Source organism: Mauremys mutica, chromosome 10, assembly GCF_020497125.1.
Source record: "Mauremys mutica isolate MM-2020 ecotype Southern chromosome 10, ASM2049712v1, whole genome shotgun sequence".
NCBI lineage: Eukaryota > Metazoa > Chordata > Testudines > Geoemydidae > Mauremys > Mauremys mutica.
In genome coordinates this window covers 8,443,737-8,468,477 of record NC_059081.1, presented here as the reverse complement: position 1 = coordinate 8,468,477, position 24,741 = coordinate 8,443,737, and the positions used below count along the sequence as shown (strand labels likewise).

Genomic DNA, 24,741 nt, shown 5'->3' with positions numbered 1-24,741 from the left:
ATGCTACTGTACTACAATAACAATTTTTTTAGAATTTAGGGGATATTTTTGTTGTAACACATGCTTTCCACTTGTTGTTCTATACCATAAATTGAGAGAGACTTGAGTCTATAATTCAGACTCATATTGACCACTTTGTTCATCATGTATTTAATGTTAATATTGTCTTATTTCACTCAGAGGATTGAAAACTAGGAGTAAATCCATCAACAGAACTGGAATTATGCCAGTATAAAACTGGTGAGAGATCCAAATCAGGTGTCTCTTCCCTACCCCATCAGTTCTTTAATGGAAAACCTAGACTGTAAAAAATATATATTAAAAATCCAATCACTTTAACGTCCTGTAAGCTAATAAGAGAACATGAATGCAATAAGCTTAGTCCTTCTTCTGTCAAATTAATTACAGTGGAGCTAAGGAGAAAACAGACCCAGCAGTAATGGCTGGTTCACAGAGATCATTTTCAAATGTAAAATGTGTAAACAGTTTTAGAAAGCTCCATTTCACATTTGCAATAGTTGAAGGTTGCAATCACAATCCCTCACAGTTTGAAAACTTACTATTGTCATTGGCCTAAGTGAAAATGAAATGCAAAAAAGGAAAACTATATCTTCGGTGGAAATAATGACATTCAAAGGTATACTTTTTAACCTAGTAATCTGTGTTACGTTGGTGGTGCATGATGGTGTTTGTTGCTTGGTTGTATTATCAGTTGAGGATATTTTGCTTATTTTAATATTGAAAAGGTCCATGTTATATGGGAATTACTTTCTATATGTTAATATAATTTAAAATATGAACAATAAACAATCTTTAATACAGGGCCTTGAACAATCAACATCCTCTGGGTTTCCTTCTAGATAAGAATTTAATGAATCATGGATGCAGTCAGTCACATGATTGAAGAAAACCCTGCAGGGGCCGCAATCGGGGTTATAGGAAGAAAAGTGTCATTAGACTCCTAATCCCGCTCAGAGAGTAATGCCTACTGATTGATTCATAAAGCGCTGTTAATTTCAAGTCTTCTCAGTTTTCAGCACTTTCCCTTGGGCATAAACTTGTTGCATATACACAGAAGCTGAACAATCAGCAGGATGGTTTCTTCACACTGCTGAGTTTTCTCTCTCTCTCCTTATATGCTATTTGTTCTGAGCTAATCTGAACAAGGATGAATTTTCACACACACCTTCTCCAACTGGCTTGTATCCAGCTCATTCAAAGTCATGCTTTCCCATGCATTAAATGCAAATTGAAATGCAAGAAAACATTAACTGAAAAGGAAGATGATTAGATTTGTGCCTGATGGGGAAATTTGTATCTAATGAGGGAAACCTACCTTGAGAGGGCAAAATGCATTATCCTATGAAAGGACACTTTGTGGGGATTTCAAGATCACAGCTGGATCTTAGTTCCTATATATTGCGGATTATTACGGACTGGCTCCTCAGTGGGTATAAATCAATACTGATGTCAATGGAGCCATGTTGATTTACATCCGCTGAAGATCTGTCTCCATGGCAGTAAGCTACTATTGATGTATTTTGATAGCCTGCCTATGAATCAGTTTATGGATATTTTCCTCAGGCGGTGGTAAACATTTAAATCACATTTATAAAGGTTGATTAAGTGCCCAGGTATCAATAATTTCTGGTATGAGATGGGTCAAAGGACCAATTTGATACTGCATGCCAATCTGGAGCCCTCTCCCTTAAATTTCATTTCTAGTTATATTCCTGATAACTGGAAGTTACCTGGTAACAGGGCAGCATGGTTCCAATGTGCAACTTTAGTTACTAAAAAATTAATCCTATAAAAATGGAAAAGTCAATGCCCACCAAACATTGATGCCTGACTCAGTGCTATGGTTGACCTTGCAGCTAGCCAACACCTGGCATCCCACAGCAGGTGAATGCCCAAACAACTGAAAGCAATTTGGGCTGACTTTTTAGAGGTCCGTGATTAATGTAGCTCCTGAAGAGAGAGGTGTTGCTTCACCTTCCCACACTTTATCCTAACCTTCTTTACTTACTTTGTGTATGATTATGAATCTGGTATTTTGGTCTATTCATTGTATTTGGAAAAAATAAAAAATATATAAAAGGCAGATTGAGGGCAATTTTTCACCTTTCTGAATCAGTAGGAGGTTCAGAGAACAGATACCATCACAGGGGAGAGCCTCAGGCTGTGTGAAATTGTCATAGCTAAAATTGTGGAGCTGTGACAATTTACAGCAAGTGAGAATCTGCTCCATGTAGTCTTAGCATACCTTTCATGCCAAGGCTAATATTCATTAACTGACTCTCCTAACTCCCTTTGAAGTAGGTGTTTAACTCATTGTACAAATGGGTAAACCGAGGCACGGAGGTTAAGAATGGATAATGCTTCATACTATTGCAGGCCTTGTTTACACTGGGAAAGGTTTTCCAGTATAGCTATACCCTGGCCAAAAAAGTGTTCTTGCAGGTATCTTTTTTTTTCTGAATGAAATAAACTGTGTTGACAAAAGCACCTTTTTGCTGGTATAACTGCATCTACGTTAGGGATTTTACAAGTATAGAAATGTCACAAAAAAGAAGTTATGCTCCTAATTATTATACTGGTAAAAGCTTCTAGTGTAGAGCAGCGCTTAAAGCATTTAACCAAGATGGTTATGATGATCTCAAACTGTACAGCAAGAAACTGAGATGGCGGAGGGGCTGGTGGTGTTACATGGTACCTAGGAGAGGAGGGCAACTTGATTCCTGCCTTTCTCTCTCCTCATATTAAATTGTACACTTAGCCATTAGCCTTCTGATCCCCAATTACACACAGCCCTTTTAGACAGCAACAGTGGTGGGATTTTCTAAACTAAAGCATCTGAATGATTTAGGAGCATGAGCCACATTGAAAATCATTGAGGCACTTCTGAAAATGCCACCCTCAATGACCTGGGCATTTTCTGATCTCAGAGAGAGAGAGAGAGAGAGAACTGAATGTCAAACAGATAATAAAAGCTCATGTGCCTAAACAGGCACCTCCTCGGTGTGACAGTGCAGCTCTCTGAGGACTCCTGACAGAACACTGGACAGCATTAACACAGACATCAAATCCCGAACATCTTACCTCAAAGATGAGCAACAGAAAGTGTAACAGAAACCCAAGAGATAAAAAGGGGAATGTCCTTCCTGCAGCTAAGAACAAGCAGGTGTAATGAGACTGGCTGATGTGGAAGAAAGGCCAAGGGGAAACATTTAATTCTGGGCATTACTGAGTTTTGAGAAGGTAAAAATACCATCACTTTACTTTGGCAAGTGCTCCCAGTTAGGCTCGAATCACAGCTCCCTGTGTTAGCTATAGACAGCTTGATCCTGCTGTTATTGCTCAGAAAAAAACCTCTCCCTGAAGTCAATAGGTGTTTGGACTAAATAAGCAGGGCAGCAGTGAGCCCTACGTTCTGGCTTGACAGGGAGATTGGACTCATTGATCGGTTAGGATCCCTAAGTGACTGGGATTGTTACCCTTGTGGATGCCTCTGGACAGCTGCCATTTATGACACTCAAAAAAGCAGCCATTCCCACACCCTTGCCTGGTTTTGTGGATGGGCCACGTATCACATTTGGAATATGGGCCAAAGACACAATCAGTTTTCAATCTGATTTTCTTCCCCCCCCCCCCTCAAAACTGCAGCACCAGGCCTCAAGTAGGTCAAGGAGGGGAGATGACTCAGATGGTGTGAGAAGCTGTGCATGCTGTATGTTAGAAGAAGAGCTTGCTTGTGCTGGACTTTCTAAATACACTGTCAAAGAACATGGCGGTTGTATTAATTCAGGTTCAGGGGAAATGCTTCCAGGGGAAGTGAAGAGGGATAACCTGCATTTAAGAGCTAAGCACACAAGTTAGACTTGCCCTTGTGTAATTTAAACACTATTTGCTGAGGGGGATTATTAAAAATGCAACCCCACGATACTTCAGCCATACTGAGGCTATGACACAGCTAACAGGTCAGGAAATTCAACAGTAGGGCTGATGGTTCATTGTTAACATTAATTGTCCTGAATGGAATGGATGATTCTGGGAAGTGGGAGCAGGATACAGCACTTCTCTCCTTTAATTTTAAAGCCAGCCCACCTCAGAAGAAACTAACAATTGCTACCATCTCTGCAAAGGTTTGTGAAATGTGTTAGTAAGTCCTGATGGACAGCTGTCAAACTGGCACCTCGTCTCAGCAGAAAGGACTGAACAAACTATGGAGACTGAACTATCCTTTCTCCTCTAAATTTCTATCTTCAGGCAAAGGTTGAGGAACTGTTTTGGTGGGGGATCCTGCACTGCTGCTGCGTGTATGTATTGTGTGGCCAGAAGATCTGTAGCCACTGTTGCATTCCCCCTCTCTGTGCCTCAGTTTCCCCATCCATAGAATGGGGTGATACTAGAGTTGTGTGACTAGCTGATTTGCCAGTTCATTGCCTGTTCTATAAAATAGGGAGGGGGAGTCATTTCAGGTCAACCCAAAACAAAAAAATTTCAAATTTTTCATTGCACCAAAAAAACAAACTATTTTTGGTTCAGACAACACATGTAGCTGAATCTGAAACAAAATGTTGTTTCAGTTTTGAATTTTTTTACAGTACATTTTAAAATTTATTTTTAAATAAGTGAAGTACATTTTGAAGTACAAAGTCTTTTTGAAGAGATAAATCAAAATGTTACATTTCAAAAGCATTTAATTTGTTTTCCAGGTTTTTCTTGACTGAAACAATTGGACAAATTTGAAATTTTTGATCAACCTGCATTTTTATTTTTTGATTGAAAAAAGTTTCCACTAAAAAATGTCACCCAGCTTTAAATGATATTGACATCCTTGGTAAAGCATTTTGAAATCTACAGATGAAATCCACTACAAAAAGCTAAATAGTCTTAATTATTTGCACACACAAATTTTACTCGCTTCTTCCCCAACTAATGTAATGTCATGCATCCCTAACATAGTTCATGCTCTTTCACCTTTAAATTTCCCTCTTTTGTTTATTTGTTTTACATCAGGTCAAAACTATTCTACACATCAGGTACTTGGACAACATTTTTTGGCAAAGGCTTTTTAGTACCATAAGGCAACAGATCTAACACAATATATTTTAGTAATGTGTTCATTATTGGAGACAGGAGTATATGTAGAGAGAGCCTGCCAGATGGCCTTTGGTTAGTTTGGGTTATTTGAATACAGTAGTGCCCAAATCAGTCACTTTAAATGGGTACAAATTACAGAGCTATAGGAGCCATATCCTCTGCTAGTGCAAAGCAGCATAGCGCTATTGCAATTAATGCAGTTATGCCCATTTATACTAGCTAAAGATCTGGTACATATGATTTAATAGACACTTATCTGACCCTGTTTTGTCATCTTAAATTTCTAGCAAGTATGTTTAACCTACCTCACCCTTCCTATTTTCTACATCCAGATTAGCTACAAGCAAACTCTTCTACCACCACCACCCATCACTAACCTTCCCATACCACTAAATCATGTCAAATGGTTTATTAATAGTGTTTTGAAATGCCTTTTGCCCTGTACTACATATATGATTTATACACCAGAACTATTTGCCTCCAGCTTTATGAGAGATTAACTAGAATACACAGTGGGATTAAAGACCAAGTTGCAGACTGTATATGATGAGTGCTGAAATCTGCCATGTGTTCCTTAGGTACTAACTTTTTGGTACTAAGTTATCATACATGCCCCACCCTTGGCTGTCCCTTTAACTGAAAAGGTCCTCAGAGATGTTATAAAAATTGTATGAATTTTGCAGTCTCCAAGTGACAGCTGGTTCTTCTTGTTCTGTTATTTACCTGGCTCTTATCTACTCAGTACTGGATTGGTTAATTAATCTAGGAAGAACCCCAAAACTCCCTGCAATATTTCAGAGTAATAGTCAAAATCTTAAAATAGCATTCTTGCAATGGTTTAGATCATTACTATAGTATTTTAAAGGGTAAATTGTAGTATTTAGGACCATTACTATGAAATACTATAGCACTATACTGTTCTATATGAAAACAAACCAAAACCCTGATTGGCCAACACTTACTTACATGGCTAACGTTATGCTCGTGCACAGTCTTATTAGGTAGGCATGTATTGAAGTACTGGCAGAATCAGGGCCACACAAACATGCATTGCAGTAGTCTGGTTGTCTCTAGGATGAAGAGGAGTGTGATTGCCTTTTGGGGGCCAACATGAGAACTATAAAGGGCAAGTTTGACATTTTTTGGTTACTTCAGATGGGTTTTGCTCACTTCAAAGGCCAAAGGGCTGGAAGACTTTAAATGATTAAAGTAGCCAAGCCCTGAGAAAATTATGCTTAAACATACTAGACCTCAGTGTTTGGTTAGGAGGTGGCTGGGCAGCTGGCTGGCTTCCAGGTAAGTTGCATTTACTACTGTTAGTGTACATTAGGTTGTTTGCCCAAAAAGCAAATCAATACAATGTACATTTTTTTATTTGTTTTTTTTCCCACAGAAAAGAACACTGCTATATTCTGCAACAATGGTCAAAAACATTAATGTCTATTCTTAAAAAAAAAGAAAGCTACAGTGCATCTACTCACATGAGTAAAAAGGTGACAGGGGCAGATCCTATGTTTACATCAGGCAGTGAAGGATGGGACTGTTTTTAGTTTACTAGATAGCAATTTTTTTAAAAATATCCTTATTATTCCTCTGGCTATCTCAGTTGGATGGGGTATGTTTTTCTTTTTCTCTTCTTAAATCATAGCGATTCTTTTTCAATAAGCATCAGGGAGGGAAGGGTGTGTGGACAAGCAGATAAAGATGATAAAAACATACAAGGACTGTGGAGTGGGTCCATGAAGTGATATAATCCCTGACTCCTCTCTGCCTCAATGTGTTAATGCATCAACTTTCGTACAGTGATACTTTCAGCCCTAGGTGGAAATTCACACATGAGAAAGAGATGGTGGAGGATTTCCAGATGGTCAGAGCTCAGGGAGGGAGGGAGGGAGGAATGGGGGGTTGGGGGGGGGAAATTGCTGGAGGGAAAGCAGACCTGGTCATGTCAGTAATTTCCAGATGAAAATGAAAATGGCATATAAAAATGATCCCATACTGTAACCAGGTGCATTCAAGCTTTTGGACATTATGTATGACAAATCCTCAACATTTCTGGTCGTTAAGAGATCCCAGGGATATAATGATTTGTTTATTTGTACCAATAAAGGTGTGAGCTTTGTTTTCTTGGCTAGATTCCAACAGGGTATCCCACCTCAGATCCAATTAGTTACATGATTCCTCACTTCCCCTCTCTCCAATAACTAGTGCAAGTACCCATTCTGCAGTGAGTGCTACACATACTATACCCCAGCAGAGGCTGGATTTGGGTGCTGTGTGAAATAATGCACTCTGCAAACTGCACAGTCCCTCTGGCAGCAGCAAAGGCATTGAGGTGGAGTAAATGCAGGATTGTGGCCACTGGTTCCCCATAATACTATTAGCCAGGCCCGTATTTCCCCTGTAGGGGAACACAAGGCCAGCAGCTGCTATTACACAGCTGGGCTTCTCCAAATAGGCCTCATTTATGGCAGCCTTGTGCAAGGAACTGGGATAGAGTCCATTGTCTAGAGTTCATGGAGGTCTGGTCCTTCAGGATGAGAGGTGCTATGGCTGTGTAAAGAATTAGTCTTAGATGGCACTTTGCACAGCTATAGCACATTCCAGCTGTGACTGTCAGAGGAGCTTTAAAATCATCAATGATGACTTCAGCATCCCAGCACTGTTTCCTAGTGAGGCATGGGTGTATTATCCTCCCTGCTTTATGTATGAGGAAACTAAGGTGAAGAGACGTGCCCACTCTCACAGCACAAAGCTGTAGCAGAGTCCAAGAGCAGACCAAGTCCTGGGCTTTAACCACTAGACCATGCTTCTTCTCCCTGCTAACTCAGGAGCGATGAGATGCTCTGACAAACCTTTACCAATGCAGACCCTAATCCTAGTTATGTGGACTCACTCATTGACATCAACAGTGTGACTAAGGCAAGCACAAGCTGGTTGGTTCATGCTGTATTTCCAAAGGGTTCCTCTGCATTTAAATTATTTCTCAGCATAGCGCATTTCCCCTGGTACTACTGATGTCACCCCGATATGGACACTGGAGAGTGCAAGTGGTGAGGCAGACATAGGAGAATATATTGTTCAATAGCTTCTGAAGAAGTGGTGCAATACATGTATTACCTTCATCTTCAGGAAGGTCAGATGCTCCATAGCAGATGTGTGTGACTTGAGGTCTCACCTCCCTCCAGACTAGCCTGGTGGAAGTCTAGGTGATCATGTACTGTTCTCACTGTCAAATGTGTGTCAACGTGGATCCCCCGTCCCACACACTTTCCAGGATAAACTCTCTTATGGGTACTGATCAGGAATGAACTTGGGGTAACAAGAGTCTCTTTCTTCCCCTTCAAAACTATTTGCACATCTTAAGTTCCAAATTGTGAGAATTACTGTTTCTAGCTGATGCTGAATGCCCATATGCCAAGAATTAAATATGCTTTTAAAAAAATCTCTAGTGCTGAAGACTAAGGCTCTTTTTCTGGTTTCAAAACAAGTTACCTAACAAACTACAGCCACAGTTATTTTGCATAACAGCAGACAGAACTCCTCTGGTGTCTAAATAGCTCTGCATTAAATGTAATCATTCATACCACCATCAGCATTAATTTGTACCTGCCTATGGATGCTCAGGTGGCAAGTATGTGCCAGGGTTGAATAGGTCAAAACTCCCACTAAGAAGTGATGCGGAGTTGGAGGCACTGGGCACCTTGCAGGATTGAACCTTGGGGCAAAACTCAGCCAATGTAACTCCCTTATCTACAGTGTATGCACCAGGGCTGAATTTGTCCCTCACATTCAGTGGCTGTTAAAGGGCAAAAGAAGGGCAAACATGATTAAATGTATGGTGTATTTGCACATGGTCTGCAATCACAAATTAGTTATTTAGTCTGGAAAGGAAACCAGTGTTAGAGGGGCTCTGATGGAGGCATTTCCCACAATGGAGGAAGAAAAATATTAGAGGGGAGAAAAAAGCAGGATAATTTCAACCGCTAACAATGACTGTAGCTATATAATGTAGAATAAGGAGTAATCCAATTGCATGCTTCAGAGCATAAATTAATTGCTGGCACTGGTCAGGCTGGAATTCTGCCTTTGCATCAAGAAAAGACCATTGCTGGACCGTAATCCAGCAGTGCAGATAATTCTGTTCTCACTATGAACTTTTAACTTCCAGAAACTATAAGTAAAAGGGATCCTGGCTCAACATATTCTGCCCTACGTGGTCTACAGCTGGGGATATTAATGGCACCAGGGCAACCCCCACTTTGGGATTGCCTTGCCTAGGTAAGTTATGGTCAAGATTTTCAAGAGTGACTACTGATTTTGAGTGCCTAACTTGAGACAGTTAGAAAGGTCTTGAATTTCGAGAAGTGCGAGGGGTCTCAAACTGGGCACCCAAAATCTTCTCCTCCCCCCAAAAAGTGATATTACCAATAGTGCACTAGACCCTTTACAGGCAAGATCATCATCAAGATCTCTGCTGAAGGAAGCTTGTGATCTAAATAGAAAACAAAGAGTCTAGAGATGATATAAGGGAGTGAGTGTCCAGCATGCCTCTTATTAGTTCTACTTTTACTTTGGTTAGCACTTTGTGCAATGGGGAGGGGCTATAGGAAGGTGTGTGGAAGTGGGCTTAGACAGGTGAGCGCCTTCCCCCATTAGTTTTACAAGGGTGAGGAGAGGGCTCCAAGCCCACTCTGATTTTTATATCAAGGCAGGTGGACTGATTCCACAGAGATTCTTGCTACAAAGTCATGCTACATGTTCAAAGAAAGTATTTCCCCCAGTACAGCTTATTTACTGGCAGTTGGAACACTTCAAACCTAATTTAATACACGTGGCTTTACTATATTTTGGCCTGATAAAAGCGATTTCCTCTCCCTGCCCCAAAAAAGTCACCATGACAAAGTTCTAACTGGTGTTGCATCAACATTCACCCCACCCAGCACAGTGTAACCAACCCGACTTTGAAAGCTCATGTAAAAAACATGAAATTAATTTTTACTCAGCTCTTGTTCTGCATAACCCAGAGACAAGGAACAACAAGGCAAGACACGTCTCGGCTACAAGTGTGAACTTGATCTCAAAGCCACAGCCTTTTCCGTGCCTGCTCAGAGGCGGGTTGGCAGCACGATGAGTACCACGGTAGGTTACAGGTGACAAGATGAAGAACATAAAAAAACCTGTTATTAAACCAGGTGTAAAGTCTTTTGAAAGCTCATCACAGCAGCAGAATTCAGCTCTGGACATTAAACCCACTTCCAGTGATCACTTAGAAGTTAACATATGTTAATTTTAGAACAGGGGTCGGCAACCTTTCAGAAGTGGTGTGCCGAGTCTTCATTTATTATTCACTCTAATTTAAAGTTTTATGTGCCAGTAAAATATTTTAATATTTTTAGGTCTCTTTCTATAAATCTATAATATATAACTAAACTAGTTTTGTATGTAAAGTAAATAAGGTTTTTACAATATTTTAAAAGCTTCATTTAAAATGAAATAAAAATGCAGAGCCCCCCGGACGGCAGCCAGGACCTAGGCAGTGTGAGTGCCACTGAAAATCAGCTTGCATGCCGCCTTTGGTGTGGCATAGGCCTACCCCTGCTTTAGAATATCCATTTAACTAAAAGGTAGAGAAGAGTCAATAGCAGCTATCCCCACCTTCACCTCCCAGGCAACAGCCAGAATTAGGCCCTATATCATTGACTTGTTACAAGTTTTCACTTTATAAGGAAAAGCCAAGACTTTGATTTAATCGGAGGCCAGCACAAGGTGCAGCTGAAGGGCTAAACACAATCCCCTGCTACCCTCTTGCTGTAACCACTGGGGGAGAGGAGCGCTGATGAACTGTGGCCTGCAGAAGCTGGTGCACTCAAGCACTGAGCTACTTCTATTTGCTGCTCATGGGAGCGATGGGTGCAAACATCAGTGAGGTGCATTTGATTAAAAATGTGCAAATTTGTTAAGAAATAAAGTGCACTTCTCGGGTTCCTGGCAAATTGCTAAGGCAACCATCAGGACTGCCAGTGCAGGACCTCAGTTCAATGTTTTTAACCCTCAGGACTCCAAGGGCAAGGACACCTATCCAGAGAAAAGGGGGCCAGAGCATTCTGGGTACCCTGGATTTCCTCCCCCTCCATCTCTCCAAATGCAATGTTACCAACTCCCATGATATTTGGTGGCTTTATTTATAAATAAATTTGATGCTGGAATAAATGGACTGCATGGGAATCTCCACTTTCACTTTAAAAAGTTTCTAGCCCTCATGGTTGCAGAGAAAAGTTTAGAAACATGAAGCAGATGTATCCCAAAAGCTTAGAAATCAGAAGGAAAAGCAAAAGAACTCCAACATGTTCATGTTTTTAAGCCAATTGCTCTTAGGAACTGGACTCATGCTTTTGAAGTCTTGACGTTGGCAACAGTGCTAATGTGACCTGTATCTCTCACCACTAGTCCCATCCATGAGTCCTCTCATGCTTTCTTGACCTTTCCTGTTTGAAGAAGTCACACCACAACTTCAGTAGGCAGCCTACCTCACCACCTGCTCACTGAAGACATCCTCCTTTGTAGGATGCGGCCACAGGGAAGATAGAGCCTAGCAGAAAAATGCAGCTCTCCCCAAGGGACTAGACAGTTCAGACTTCCCCAAGTCACTAGTAAGGCATGGCTGCGTAACTTCCTTCCCGCAGTCTGGTCAAGTATTCAGCTTTCACTCTCATGCAGCCCAGATGGCTGGAGTTGAGGGTGCCAGCTACATCTTGACAAGTGAATGGTATCCTCTTTGTCTTTCCAAGAGATTTTGTCCCTACTGTCCTACAGTCTGATTAGAGATTGGCTGTCCAAGTCACAAATCTGACAGAAGTGCCAAAGAGCTAAGTCCTAAGAAAGCTATTTGAAACTAAGCAGAATGTGAGAGTATAGCTAGAGTTGCAGAACTAAGGCAACATATTACACCATGGCTTAAATGAAATCTGGGATGCAATGGATTTAGAGGGTCCTGAACCCATATAGTTATCCTTCACATATCACCTGCAAGGGCTTTCAAGCAGTTCACTACCACTCCACTAAAATGCTTGCAACATTCAAACAACTAATATTTTAAATACAAATGTAAGCTGTCCTCCTTGTTCCTTAAGATGTAAATATTGTCCCTCCACAAGGATCAGCCAGAAGTCCCTTTCAAGTGTGGAAACTGTTTGCAGTATAAGCCTGTCCCTCCATTTCTAGTCCCAGGACCAAACATGCCTTCCTTACTCACTAGAATAGTCCCACTGATTCCAGTGGCATGCAACTCATGTGGAGTAAGGAAAGCAGGAATCTTCATCCTCAGCTGCTTCTTTGGGACAAACCACCAAATTCCTAAAGTGCTTTCGCAACTGCTGACACCAGGGACTGAACCAGAGACGTCCAGAGCTGAAGGAATGAGTTGCTTCAGCTGAAGTGGCAGGCATTGTAGGAAGGGCCATACCCTAACATCCTCTATGGATGGAGCACTAATGGAAACAACAGTGAGCAGTGGCCTACACACTTCCCCTGGACAGAGGAAGCTTGTCCCAAATGTTTGAGGTCCACAGCAGTCTGGATTGTTCCTCTAGACAGCTGCTCTTACCAGAATGAGAAGTCAAAATGAGATTTAATATTTTACACCCCACCCCCACCTCTTTGGCCTCAGCACTCTACAAGGTGGCATGTTGTATTGATTAATGAATAGATCCTCACTGCTTGAGGACCTTCCATGCATTGAAGTGAGGGAAACTTCCCCTTTAATCTGTGTAAGAAATAAAAATAAGGAAAAGTCTAACTTTTGGTTTGGATACCAAAAAGTTCTGAACCACATTCCAGGAACTGAACTAGCATCACCTTTAATTGTCCGTGAGTTATGTTACTAAGGCAAAGACCATCAGGGTCTTTTTGTGTGTGGGTAAATAAATCTGGGTCCTATCCAAAGAGAGATCTAGTCTATCACACCATCTTCCACTGTGTTGAGGGTACCTGCAAATACATGCAAGTTTCTGTGCATCCAGAATTTATAGGCCAACACACACCAGTATTTACACTGATTTGTTAAATAAACAGCCTTCAGTAGTGAGTGCTTTTATGAGCTATTAAAAGCAACCCATGAATGAAAATTGCCTTCACAAAAACAGAACTCTCAACCCTCAAAGAACAGTCCATTCACTGAAGGAGCTATATAGTGGATTCTTGAAGCCAAACTGCCTTTAGCAGAACAAAAGCAAATCGCAGAGCAGATGGCCCCAATTTCACCCCAACTTTCTGCCTCCAGTCCTCTAGAGTTAGAAATCTCAGGGCCATTAGCTGCCATTTCCTTGCTGTTCTTTGCTACAAGAATGGTACCTGATAGTTTTTAAATGGAAGATACCATCATCTCCACCATTTAGGTTTTTATATGGTGAATTAAAATCAGCACCTTGAATTACCCCTAGAAACGAATGTTTGTGAAATATTGCAGAGTCCTATTGAACAGACTTCCCTTTTCACTGACATGCAAATCCAACGGTGTTCAGTAAGCAGCACCAGTCTCCACTTTGCCCCACAAACTAGTTTAGTGCCATAGAAATCTTACTAAAGCCACTATCCTCATGAGAATCTGGAGATTCTGTTGCACACTGAAATACCTCAGCAGGAATTCAGTTTAGCGTTTGTATGAAAAAGGAAACAAATTAGAACAAGGACTTTTACTGCATAAGAGTCACCATAAAGCAGAACAACCAGAATAAAAAGAATCCCATGTGTATGGCTCTTTATGGATGATTCAGGTAACATATTATATACACACCTCTTATGCTCACAAGAGCAATTTCAAATAGTCTCTCTCCATGGTATTTTCACATCCAAGTTCACCTTTGAGGCCACAAGGTGGAGCCAGCTCTTTCCAGGAACTGTAGACTACAGTGTTTCCTACAGTACCACAGAAATAGACAGCACTTTGCATGCAGGAAAAATAATCACACAACAGAATACAATGTTAAAGTGGGAGAGAATACAGTACAAATAGGAAGGCTGGGGCCAGGATCAGATATGCACAATCTGCTGATAGTGGAAGATACAACAGGGCATATGAAGTGTTCATAAGGTTTTGCTCTGCTGTGCCTAGCTTACAGAAGACATTCCTAAGGGAGGAAGATGTACAGTATAGTAGAGATTTCTGCTATCTACTTTGTGTAGATTAGAACTTTAAATAACTCAAACCCACATATCGTATACACGGCTGGTCTATGTAGCTAGGTGTTCTGGTTTCCACTGTCCATTCTCCTTCATTCATGCCAATTGTTTGACACTCACTTAATCAGAGCTGGAAAGGACCTTGAGATGTCATCAAGTTCATCCCCCTGTGCTGTGGCAGGACCAAGAAAACCTAGAGCATCCCTCACAGGTGTTTGTCCAACTTATTCTTAAAAACTTTCAATGACAGGGATTCCACAACCTCCATTGGAAGCTTATTCCAGAGCTCACCTGTCCTTACAGTTAAAGTTTGTCTTAACATCTAACACAAGTCTCCCTTGCTGCAGATTCAGCATATTACTTCTTATCCTACCTTCAGTGGACATAGAGAACAATTGATCACCATCCTCTTTATAACAGCCCTTAGCATATCTGAAGACTCAGTCTTCTTTTATCAAGACTAAACATGTCCAGTTTCTTTTAACCTTTCATCATCTGTCAGGTTTTCTAAACCTTTTGTCATTTTTGCTGTTGTCCTCTGGACTGTTCAGTTTGTCCATATCTTTCCTAACGTGTGCATCCAAAATTGGACACAGTCACATCTTGTCTTAGCTTGTAAACTCTTGGATTACACCACATGTCTGGACAGTACCTAGGGCAACAGGGCCTTGACCCTGACCGAGGCTCTGGAAACCACTGCAGTACTAATAGCAGGTTCCCCTCTCACTCCCTCCTGAAGGCCTCTCATATTCTGATTGTCACATCTATATTGCTAGGTCAATAGATGTTTTTCTTCAACTAAGGAAGACATTTGTTTAATCCACTAGGAAAAAGCCACTTCGCAGACCACACGGGACTCCTAGCAAAGCTCAGATAAATAGGCTGTGTGCTAGTGAAATCCACAGGGGCTAGAATCCAACTGCAGCAGGGCAGTTACCCTGCTCCCGAGAGAAAAGGCTGGGCTGATTGGGGAAGCAGCCGGCACAGCTGGGGCCATGCCCCAACCAGGCCACAGCTGGCCCTATGAAAGGGCTGTGAGCCAGGAGCTAAGTCAGTCTCTCTAATGGTGGAGAGAGAAGGACCTGGCTGCCTGGGAACAAGGTACCAGAGGTAGATGAGTGCTGGGGAAAGGATAAAGGAGCTCCAGCTTGGCAACTCCCCAGGCTGCAGGCCCTGTTCAAGGCCTAAAGAGAGGTACTGGGCTGCAGGGAAAGGCAGCAGGTCCACACACACAACCCCCCCCCCTTGCCAATGATGAGTGGTTTACAGACTGCAGTCTTCCCCAGTGAGCTGGGACTGGATGATGACTGGCAGTAGCCACTGAGGCAAGGTGGGTATAGAGGGTTGGAGTTCCCCTGGGAGGGGAGACCCAGAGTGTGGGGACTGCCAGGGGGCAGAACCCCAGGGTAGGAGACACCGGGGTCCAGGAGGGACACCGGGCCAGCGGCAGGCGAGACATTGGCGTGCAGAGGGCGCTCTGAAGCTGGTGAAGAGCTAATTCCTAGGATGATCAGCAGGAGGCGCTGTGCCAGTGAATCTCACCTCAGTACACCAACCCTGAAGAAAGCAGAGCTGCTCTATGGGCACTACTGCAGTGTTACAACTGTGGTAGCCTCTGTGGTTAGTGTGCTGCTCTGCCTCTCCCCAGGGAATCTGCAATTCAACCCCACCTTCAGAGACCCCTCCAGTACCCTGCTCTAGTATCTAGAAAGTCCTCATCCCCAGCATTAAAAAAAGCCCAAACAGGAGACTAACTTAAATTTCACTGCAAGGGGCAGAGTTTGGAATGAATCCTGATCACGTCCTGACTCTCCAACCCATGTCCTTTGTTGCCTTTATGTGACAGAAAAATCAATTGCTTTTTAAACTGTTCGGATTGTCTTTGCAGTACTTTGGCCCAAGACCCGCATTACAGCCCTTCTGTCAACAAATGGCACCCAGTTTTTGAGGCCCTGTACTTTAGGATAGACTCAAGAGGATTCTTGCATGTCTGGAAGACCAGAAAGGGTTTCCTTTCAGAAAGGAACGTCTCCACAAGTTCCTACTGTGCCACTAGTTTACTTAATCAACAGTTGCTTTTAGCCAGGTTACTATGTGGGAAAAAATGGTCTTGAAAGACTAGCCTAGGGCAAGCAACCAGATTGGTAACTGGGAGAGAAGTGTTTGCCAAGATAACCGTGAACACAGTTACATAGTTCTGTGTTCCTATGGGCCAATAAGGATGACTGAAGGTGCTACACCAGGTGTTGGCAACCTTTCAGAAATGGTGTGCCAAGTCTTCATTTATTCACTCTGATTTAAGCATTCGTGTGCCAGTAATACATTTTAATATTTTTAGAAGATCTCTTTCTATACGTTTATAATATATAACTAAACTATTGTTGTATATAAAGTAAATAATGGTTTTTAAATGTTTAAGAAGCTTCATTTAAAATTAAATTAAAATGCAGAGCCCCCCGGACCGGTGGCCAGGACCTGGGCAGTGAGAGTGCCACTAAAAATCAGCTCATGTGCCGCCTTTGGCATGCGTGCCATAGGCTGCCTACCCCTGTGCTATACTAATACAAATAACCATCAAAACAAGCACAAAATACAAAGTATTGTACCTATTTATTTTTTTATTAACAATAATACAAATCAGTTGGATTAGCATGATAATGAATACAAAAGGACTAAAATACCTTTTTATGAACATTTAAAGAAATGTTTGTGCAACATCTGAGAGCAAAGCTTTTCTTGATCTACAGAAGAAAAGTAGAATTTACACTGTGTAGCATAACATACATAATTTAAAAAGGCAATTTCTTTTTAATCCTTCCTGTCGTTAGTATCACTTCATTATGGTAAACATATCCTTTTTATTGCAGCCCCAAGAGATAAGCTTTCCTTTTTCACCCCAAAATTAACTCCCACTATTCCTGTGCAGTCTGAAGTTTACAGTGGAAGTGCTATTAGAATGGACCATAGGGCTGAACCTTGATTTAAAAGCCCAACAAACTATGTAACAGAATCAAGTCCCATAAATCAATTGCTATTATGAAAAAAAACCAAACCCACTTTCCTCACTGCTTTAATGTGTGGGATAATTTTGTAATTTTAATACCCAAGATTATTTTAATTTGATTCTATTCTAAAATGCATAGCAAACAGCTTTACAGGCTAGAATTGGAACTTTAATTGGCTGCCATTGAAGTCATTCCAACGTATAATGCCCAGTAAATATGTAGGTGTGCTTCTTCCCACAGACTCAAACAAACCCCATGTGAATGTATCCAGGGCTCTCTCATATGTTGGATTAACATATCTGATATTCATCCATCCACAGAAGTATGTAATGGATAGCAACAGTGAAAGCTTCTCTCCACACTGTCTTATCAATGTATCTCAACCTGACCTGGAGAGATCCCTTCCAAGGATGAGAGGTCAGGTCAGTTTCCATACACATTTAATTCTTGGCACCTTTCAGGGACAGGATTCAAGGGTGTTGGTGGGTTGTCTTGTGGATAACCGTCTACACAGGCTAGAAATGAAACCTCTGACATGGTAGACAGCCTTCAGAGTGTAACCACGTTCTCTAATGAAATTTAATTGATTTAATACATGACTGTATTGGGACCATCAGCAAAGGAAAGATTGTGTATCCCCATTCCCATGCCATCAAGTTACCCCCCAATTTTAATATTTAAATCACATTTTCCAATAGCAATATACTCAAGTTCTTCTGCCATTCTAGTCCTGCATGACTATCAGGCTCCCATCGATTTCGTAAATACTTGTTCTATGCATCCACATTTTAAGGTGAGAAGATAATCACTGGAAAGCTCTGTCATTCTAATCTGATGGGAAAGTTTTTTCTGTGATCCCAACCCTGCTAAAACCTAACCTTCAAAATCTGCAGATGTACAACCTTCAATTGCTTTAATTCACACAGGTAGGAGGATACGCTTGTTTGCTTCCCTACCAAGTTCTCTTCACTTTCCACACTTGAATTATGATTGCCCATCTAGACTAGGAAGAGTTCAGAAATTAAAGTTTCCTTCAGCCCCTTCTTAAAGCCCCACGACAAGAAGCCATATTTCTTTCCTCCATTACTACTGCAGTCTCAACAATCCCCTGTTGAGTCAATGTACCTCCAGCCAAGCAGAAAAGGAAATCACTTGAGGCCACTCTGGTACTCCCTCTGCTTGCAGAGAACAGCTGAAGTGTAAGGCACTTCTCAAGACAAGGGGTTGAATGCATCACCTCCATGCAACTTCCAGGCCAGGGGTACAGTTTATTGCCTGGCTGGTATATTAAAATCAGACTAGTAATTCTTCACACAAGTATTTCTGAAGAGAAATGATTCAAACAAAATTTCATAAGTGAGCTACAAGGTACCTTGTTCACAGCCACTGAACTGAGAAGAGACTTCCACGAAAGTTCTCTTTTCTGCATTTGTCATAACTGAAAGGTAAAACTGAAAAGCTGCCATATCAAGTTCTCAAGTTACTTTTTGATTTTTGAAAAGAGAACACATTGAAAGCTCTAACAGAATGTGCTCTCAAGCCTTCTGCCCCACTGATGCAAATGCTGTGATGTTTAGAAAAAAGTGTTACTGAGTAGTGAGTAAAGAACATAAAACTGCTAAGCATCTTCCTCACAAGCAAGTCTAACTCAAAAGGACAAAATCATTTCTTACTACTGTTGAAAGTCACCTGGAGCGCACTGTCCTCATTCTACATTAAGAATAAGTGCTACTCTCTCCCCAGTGAGTCTGATGGGGGATTACAACACACACAAGTATGCCTTGTGCATTAACAATTCATCTGTTTTGTTTTTAAAAGTCTCTCCTATCAAATACTGCAAAATTTCTAAAAAAGATTAATGGGATCTTTGGGTATTAGCTCAACATACATATTCATTTCTACATCAGTTCTAAGTGAGCTGCCTGTTTGAGACCCTTGCCGAGTGCACTCTGATTTGTGAGCAACTTAAATCACTTTTAATTAAATCTCACACTCCAGTAAACCTTGATTAGGCATATTTTATGCACTTGTTTTCCTCTCAATGCTATTCAAGAAAACCAGAGGTCAGCATGATACATTCTTACAAGTTTAAGTGCAGCTAAGATTTTAAAGTGAAGTTAGGAAGAGAGATTTGGACCAAAAATACATAGGCTAGTGAAACAGCTTACCAATACCAGTGTTCGCATCAATCTTTCTAAAACTCCAGTGAGAACAGTTTATTCCAAGAATGAAGATTTACCTGCTATATTTTCAGTACAAACACAGAAGCACTGTGCTTACCCATGAGAATTTCAAAGGGACTTGTATAGAGAGACTATAAACAGAAGTAAAACTGACTCTCCTATATCTATTTTTTCAGATCAAGAAATGCAAAGAGAGTGGACAGTCAATGAAAAAGTCAGACTATTAAAAATGAGAAGTTTAAGCATTAACATACTGAGTGACACTATAAAGAAATGTGTTATAAACATCTCACCCAACTGCATCCCTTTAGTTATGTAACATCTAACTGCACCCAGTGCTCTTGCACAGGGTTTAGATAAAAAACCACCTTGTTTACAGATATTTTAAGAGCCAAATGGCTCCTACATTTTTATGTTTCTATGCTCTATAATCAAGCTAGCTTTGTAATGCCATTCTGACCCTTACTGTCCAGTTCTAAAGGCTAACATTTTCAAACTTTTATGGCTAGAAAATATGGTCAGCCTAAAAATATATATGAATTTAACCTGACAATAAAATGGATTACAGCAACCTTGATTTAATACATGATTCTCCCACTCCGATATGTCGCTTGACAAGAAGTAAAATCAAGATGTGGAAGACAATGAATTAATGGGATAGGAAACTCAGAAATCCATGCAGGACCTCAGCCTCCTAAGATCCACTGCATATTGAACTTTATTTTCCTTTTCAAATCTCTAAGTGGAATGCACTAGAGCAGCAATCTAGCACATTTGTTAAGAATATGTTTCGGTAATCCTAGATATTAGTTATATTCAGGCTTGGAAGAATTAGATTTTTATTGGTAAATATTGATGTCACGACACAAGCACAAACAAATGAAAAAATATTTCCACTGATGATCATCAAAATTTACAGAGAAGCAGCCAAAGAAAAATGCTACTTGAGAACTTATTAGAATGTGACAAAGATATTTAATTTGTAAATTTTAGTTTTTTAACCAGACGATACAAATTAACTTTTTTTAATCTTGGTGTGACTAAACTAGTGCCTGACCCCATCCTCAAATTCCAGCAACTGTAAAAATTTAAAATAAAAAAAAAAATAAAAAAAACAATGCTTACGAATAACTATGTCAAAATTATTTAAAAAAATTCTGCCAAGCCTAGATACTTGATTCAATTTTGAATTAAGCCCTTCCTACCTCTGCACTGCTCCCACCCATTTAATGATTGAGCTAACAATACTAGTTTGTTTAAACATCCTTCACTATACTGCTCCTTTCTACATCTTATTCCTTTCTCATTGTAGCTCTATTTGAAGTCACAAAACAGATGACAAGTTGAAAAATGATTAGTTTTCAGATAATATATTAGTCTACTTTTTTAAAATTCAAAAATGAGTTTTTCTAGGATTCATTAGGAAACTGTACAAAATGTATTCCAGAAGCAGGGCAATTATAAAAGGTTGACAATCTCTGCTACAGCAACAAGATGGAAATAACATATTTTTGGCAACGGTACTTGATTGACACCATTAAGTTGAAAAAGATATTTAAGTGAAATACATCTGACACAGAGACAAGAACTGCTAAATACTGATGTTTCCCATATATTTCCCCCATTTCTATTTGACTGTAGCTAATCGTTCAGGACTGTAACTTCAACTGCAGCTTTGACAGCAAAACTCAGCAAAAACGTCTCCATATTTTAGATAAATGTGCAGAAGAATAGTACAATGAAAATTAACAGGAAATAACCATGACAGTTGCCTAACTTCATTTCAGCTTTGTTTCTGACATTTAGCAACTTACTTACTAGCCAAGTAATTGTGTCAAGTTGCGAGGTAGCACAAAAGCCTCTCACTGGTTCCACTTGCATAGTTTTGTGATCAGTGGCCTATGTCATTTCTCAAAAAGAAAAAAAGTTTATCTTAAACAAAATGGAAAGCAGAGATGCAGTAGTTTTCACATCTCCATGACATGAATACATGTATTACAATATAACAAAATAGACAATCTGCACTTTAAACAGTTAAGATAATGATTTTGAGGAAGGGGAGTAAAGAACAGATGAAATAGAAGCAACTGTATGAGTCTAGCCTCAATACAGAATGATACAAATTTTGGGGGGGGGTGTTTGTTTTTTTAAATCAGTGGCAATTTGTTTCCTTTTTAAAAAAAACAGTATTGTTTTAGGTCACTTCCCCACCCAAAAAATAATTGTATTGTTTTGTTTTTAAAATACATGAGAGGAAACAAGCCAATTGGGAATACAACTAACCAGTATTTAAATACTAAATACTGCATTACCAAACTCTGATTTCAGTTGGTAGGCTTGATTCATGAATACTGCGTTGACTAATAATCGGACAGACACAGTTAATTTGCTTTTGACTGACAACTCCCAAATCTTCAAAATGTTGGCATTCAAGTAGACTTCTAACAGTCTGAGAAAATGTCACTTAAAGACTGTGAGAACGTCAAAAAGTCTTGCCAGATATTGGTTTGTCTATAATTATTATTAATACAAAATGACTTAAAGTCAGTAAGTATACAGACACTGAAAAATGCGGTTGAACTTAAGACAACCAGAGATGTTTGGTGAGGCCAATACAGGTGGTTTTTTGGGTGAAGGAGGGGGAGATCAGATTTGAAAAGACATCAAGAAGCTACTACTTTGAAACTGACATGGGATTATTTCCTGCAATCAGACAGAAATAAAATGCCCAAAGAACCATATTTGCTGGTAAAATTCTAGCTTTGAAAGTTCCTGGCAAGATGAGTCCATTTCAGTGTACATGGGCTCACATTTCTGTTGACTAATGGTTCGCAAATTAGATTTTTTCATTTTAAAAAGGCAAAGTGAATACAAATATCATAAGGGAGTCAATACAAACTTCCTTTCATGAATCCAGCCCTATATCCTTAGCAGTAAGTCTTACTCATTCCATCTGTAGATATTTACAGGTCCTAAGGATCACAGTAAACAACATCTTTCTTTAAAACTTTTCTTGTTCTTGCCACTTTTCTTCCCATTCTTGTCTTTGTTTTCTGACATTTTCTTTGCTCTGATTTCCCTCATTAGATCAAAGAATACCTGGAAAGTTAAACATATGGGAGATTAAAACAACAGTTCTGCCAGCAGAAAATAAACCTGTATATTGATGCATAAACTAGAGTATTTGGCAAACATAAATGTAACACAAGAACAAAGCACCTAATAAAATAAAAATGAGTCATCTAAACATAGATCCCAATGCTACAAATTCAACACCTGTGTTTATGCAATACACGAATCAGGGGAAGGGAGAAGGACTTACCTAGCTACTAAGTCATTCGGCAGCCTGTTTCAAAATGATAAAAGCCTTTTTTAATGAGTATCACTATTAATTGTAGCAAAGCAATATGCAGTGGCATGCAGGGTTTTTATAGGGATCTATGAGATTTATACTAATCATAGGTGAACGTTTACAATTAACTCATGAAAAATGAAACCAGGAGACAATAAAAGCCTTGGTGTAGCACCTTCAACACATTAATGAATTAATACAACTTCATCAGGAAATATTAACCTTATTTTATGGAAGGAAGAACTTAAGTGCAGAGAATTTAAGTGAATAAACAAAGGTCACATGTCGAGTAGAATCCACTTCTCCCAACTCCTAAGCCTAAGCTCATATGGGATCTGGAAAAAAACATCCTTCCTCAACTAAAATCAGAACACAGAAGGGAAAAACAACAACATTTAAAAAGATTGCTAGGGTCAAACTTGGTTTTTTTTCCCCTTCACTGTCTACTAAAAATTCTAGACACACAAGAATACGCTTTTTAACACAGTGTAATTTTACCCAATTTCAATATTTACATGGACAATAAAAATACCAGCTGAACTGTTAGACTAGTCATAGGCCAGCTTTTATCGCTTATAGCTAGGAAAATGGAATTCTCAGGATTATAGAAGTCTATTGAAATAATCCTTAAGAGTTAAGATGTGTGTGACGGGTAGCTCTTGTATGTCTGAGGGGTAGATATTTTATTGGATTTAATAGACAAGGAAGAAAATAATTGAGACATAGCAAAAACGAGGCCTTCAGATACTGCATCTGGAAAGCACAAGTACAAGATCTTCTCTAAAAGAAGAAGAAAATGCTTCACACTGCTCCGGACGAGGAGAGGTAAATAAGACCTAGCGATTCCTAACCTGCACATGTTGCCACTGACACATTTCAAAGATGTTCTTTATGTGGCAAATATAAAACTTTAGATTTAAGCCACTGCTGCTGCAGGAGTGCCCCTAACTTGAATGGATTTGGGTTGTCTGCACAGAGGTCATTTTCTATCTAGATAGAGTGTAGTAACAAGTAACATGGCCAACACATGCCTATTTTTAGACGATACAGATGCCAAAAGATACCAATAGCGTGTTTGGAGAAAGTTAAGATTTAAAAATTAAGATCCAGGATGAATTTACAAGGCAAGTACAGTGTGCTAGGCACTTTCCAAACACAGATGAGTCTCTGACCCAAACCGCTTAAAATCTGCGATATTAAGTCTCTCATTTGACAGATTAGAAAACTGGAACCCACAGGTCATGCTGCAAGTCAGAGCTGGTCTTAGAATCCAGATTTCTTGGCTTGCCTTCCCATGCTCTAACTGTGTTGCCGCCTTGATAACTAGACCATTGTTAAACCAAACTAGGAAGATATGGATTATTTTAGCTTGCGCATCAAGAAATCTGAAAACATTACCTAGCGAGTGCAAGGCCGCCCGGGGGGGAAGGAGGGGGAGAATGGGGCAATTTGCCCCAGGCCCTGCAGGGACCCCCATGAGTATATAATATTCTATAGTTTTGCAATTTTTTATGAAAGGGGCCCTCGAAATTGCTTTGCCCCAGGCCCCCTGAATCCTCTGGGCGGCCCTGAGTGAGTGTGTATGTATTTGGATGGGAATGTTAATTTAGTCTAAAAAGCTAAAGTACAGATGCTGCTAAAGTGAATATGCCTCATGATTTACATGGACTTTCTAACAGACTGAACAGGAAGCAGTTTACTGAACATAAAAGTCAAAACCAGCCCTCAGATACAATTAAGCTTCAAAACATTCACCCCTAGAAGAGCCATAGAATATTTGTTTTCAGACTGTAGATTGTAAGCAATTCAACTAAAATTCAAACACTATGGATCCACTAATTGTCCTTTATTATATTTGTTTAAACTTCTCCCAACATCGCAAGTCATCTTCTGTGGATGTGTAAGGGGGTGCACA

At 40.1% G+C, this 24,741-nt stretch overlaps 1 protein-coding gene and 1 long non-coding RNA gene across 7 annotated transcripts in view; one reads left to right on the top strand and one right to left on the bottom strand.

The window, feature by feature from the left end:
• Window positions 1–24,741, top strand: part of LOC123378369 — a 30,877-nt gene that overhangs the window by 1,527 nt on the left and 4,609 nt on the right. The window contains exons 2-4 of one of the 2 annotated variants that reach the window (XR_006582571.1): window positions 9,278–9,387; window positions 10,113–10,248; window positions 11,165–11,269. This is a non-coding gene — a long non-coding RNA (uncharacterized LOC123378369). Of the gene's footprint in view, window positions 1–9,277; window positions 9,388–10,112; window positions 10,249–11,164; window positions 11,270–24,741 lie in introns of those variants that run through there. The other variant, XR_006582572.1, reaches the window with a different exon arrangement.
• Window positions 16,878–24,741, bottom strand: part of RALB (RAS like proto-oncogene B) — a 77,743-nt gene continuing 69,879 nt past the window's right edge. For all 5 annotated transcript variants that reach the window (XM_045032046.1, XM_045032042.1, XM_045032045.1 and 2 more), the window contains exon 5: window positions 16,878–22,573. In XM_045032046.1, coding sequence (XP_044887981.1) covers window positions 22,454–22,573 — 120 coding nt within the window. In that variant the 3' untranslated portion in view covers window positions 16,878–22,453. The remainder of the gene's footprint in view (window positions 22,574–24,741) is intronic.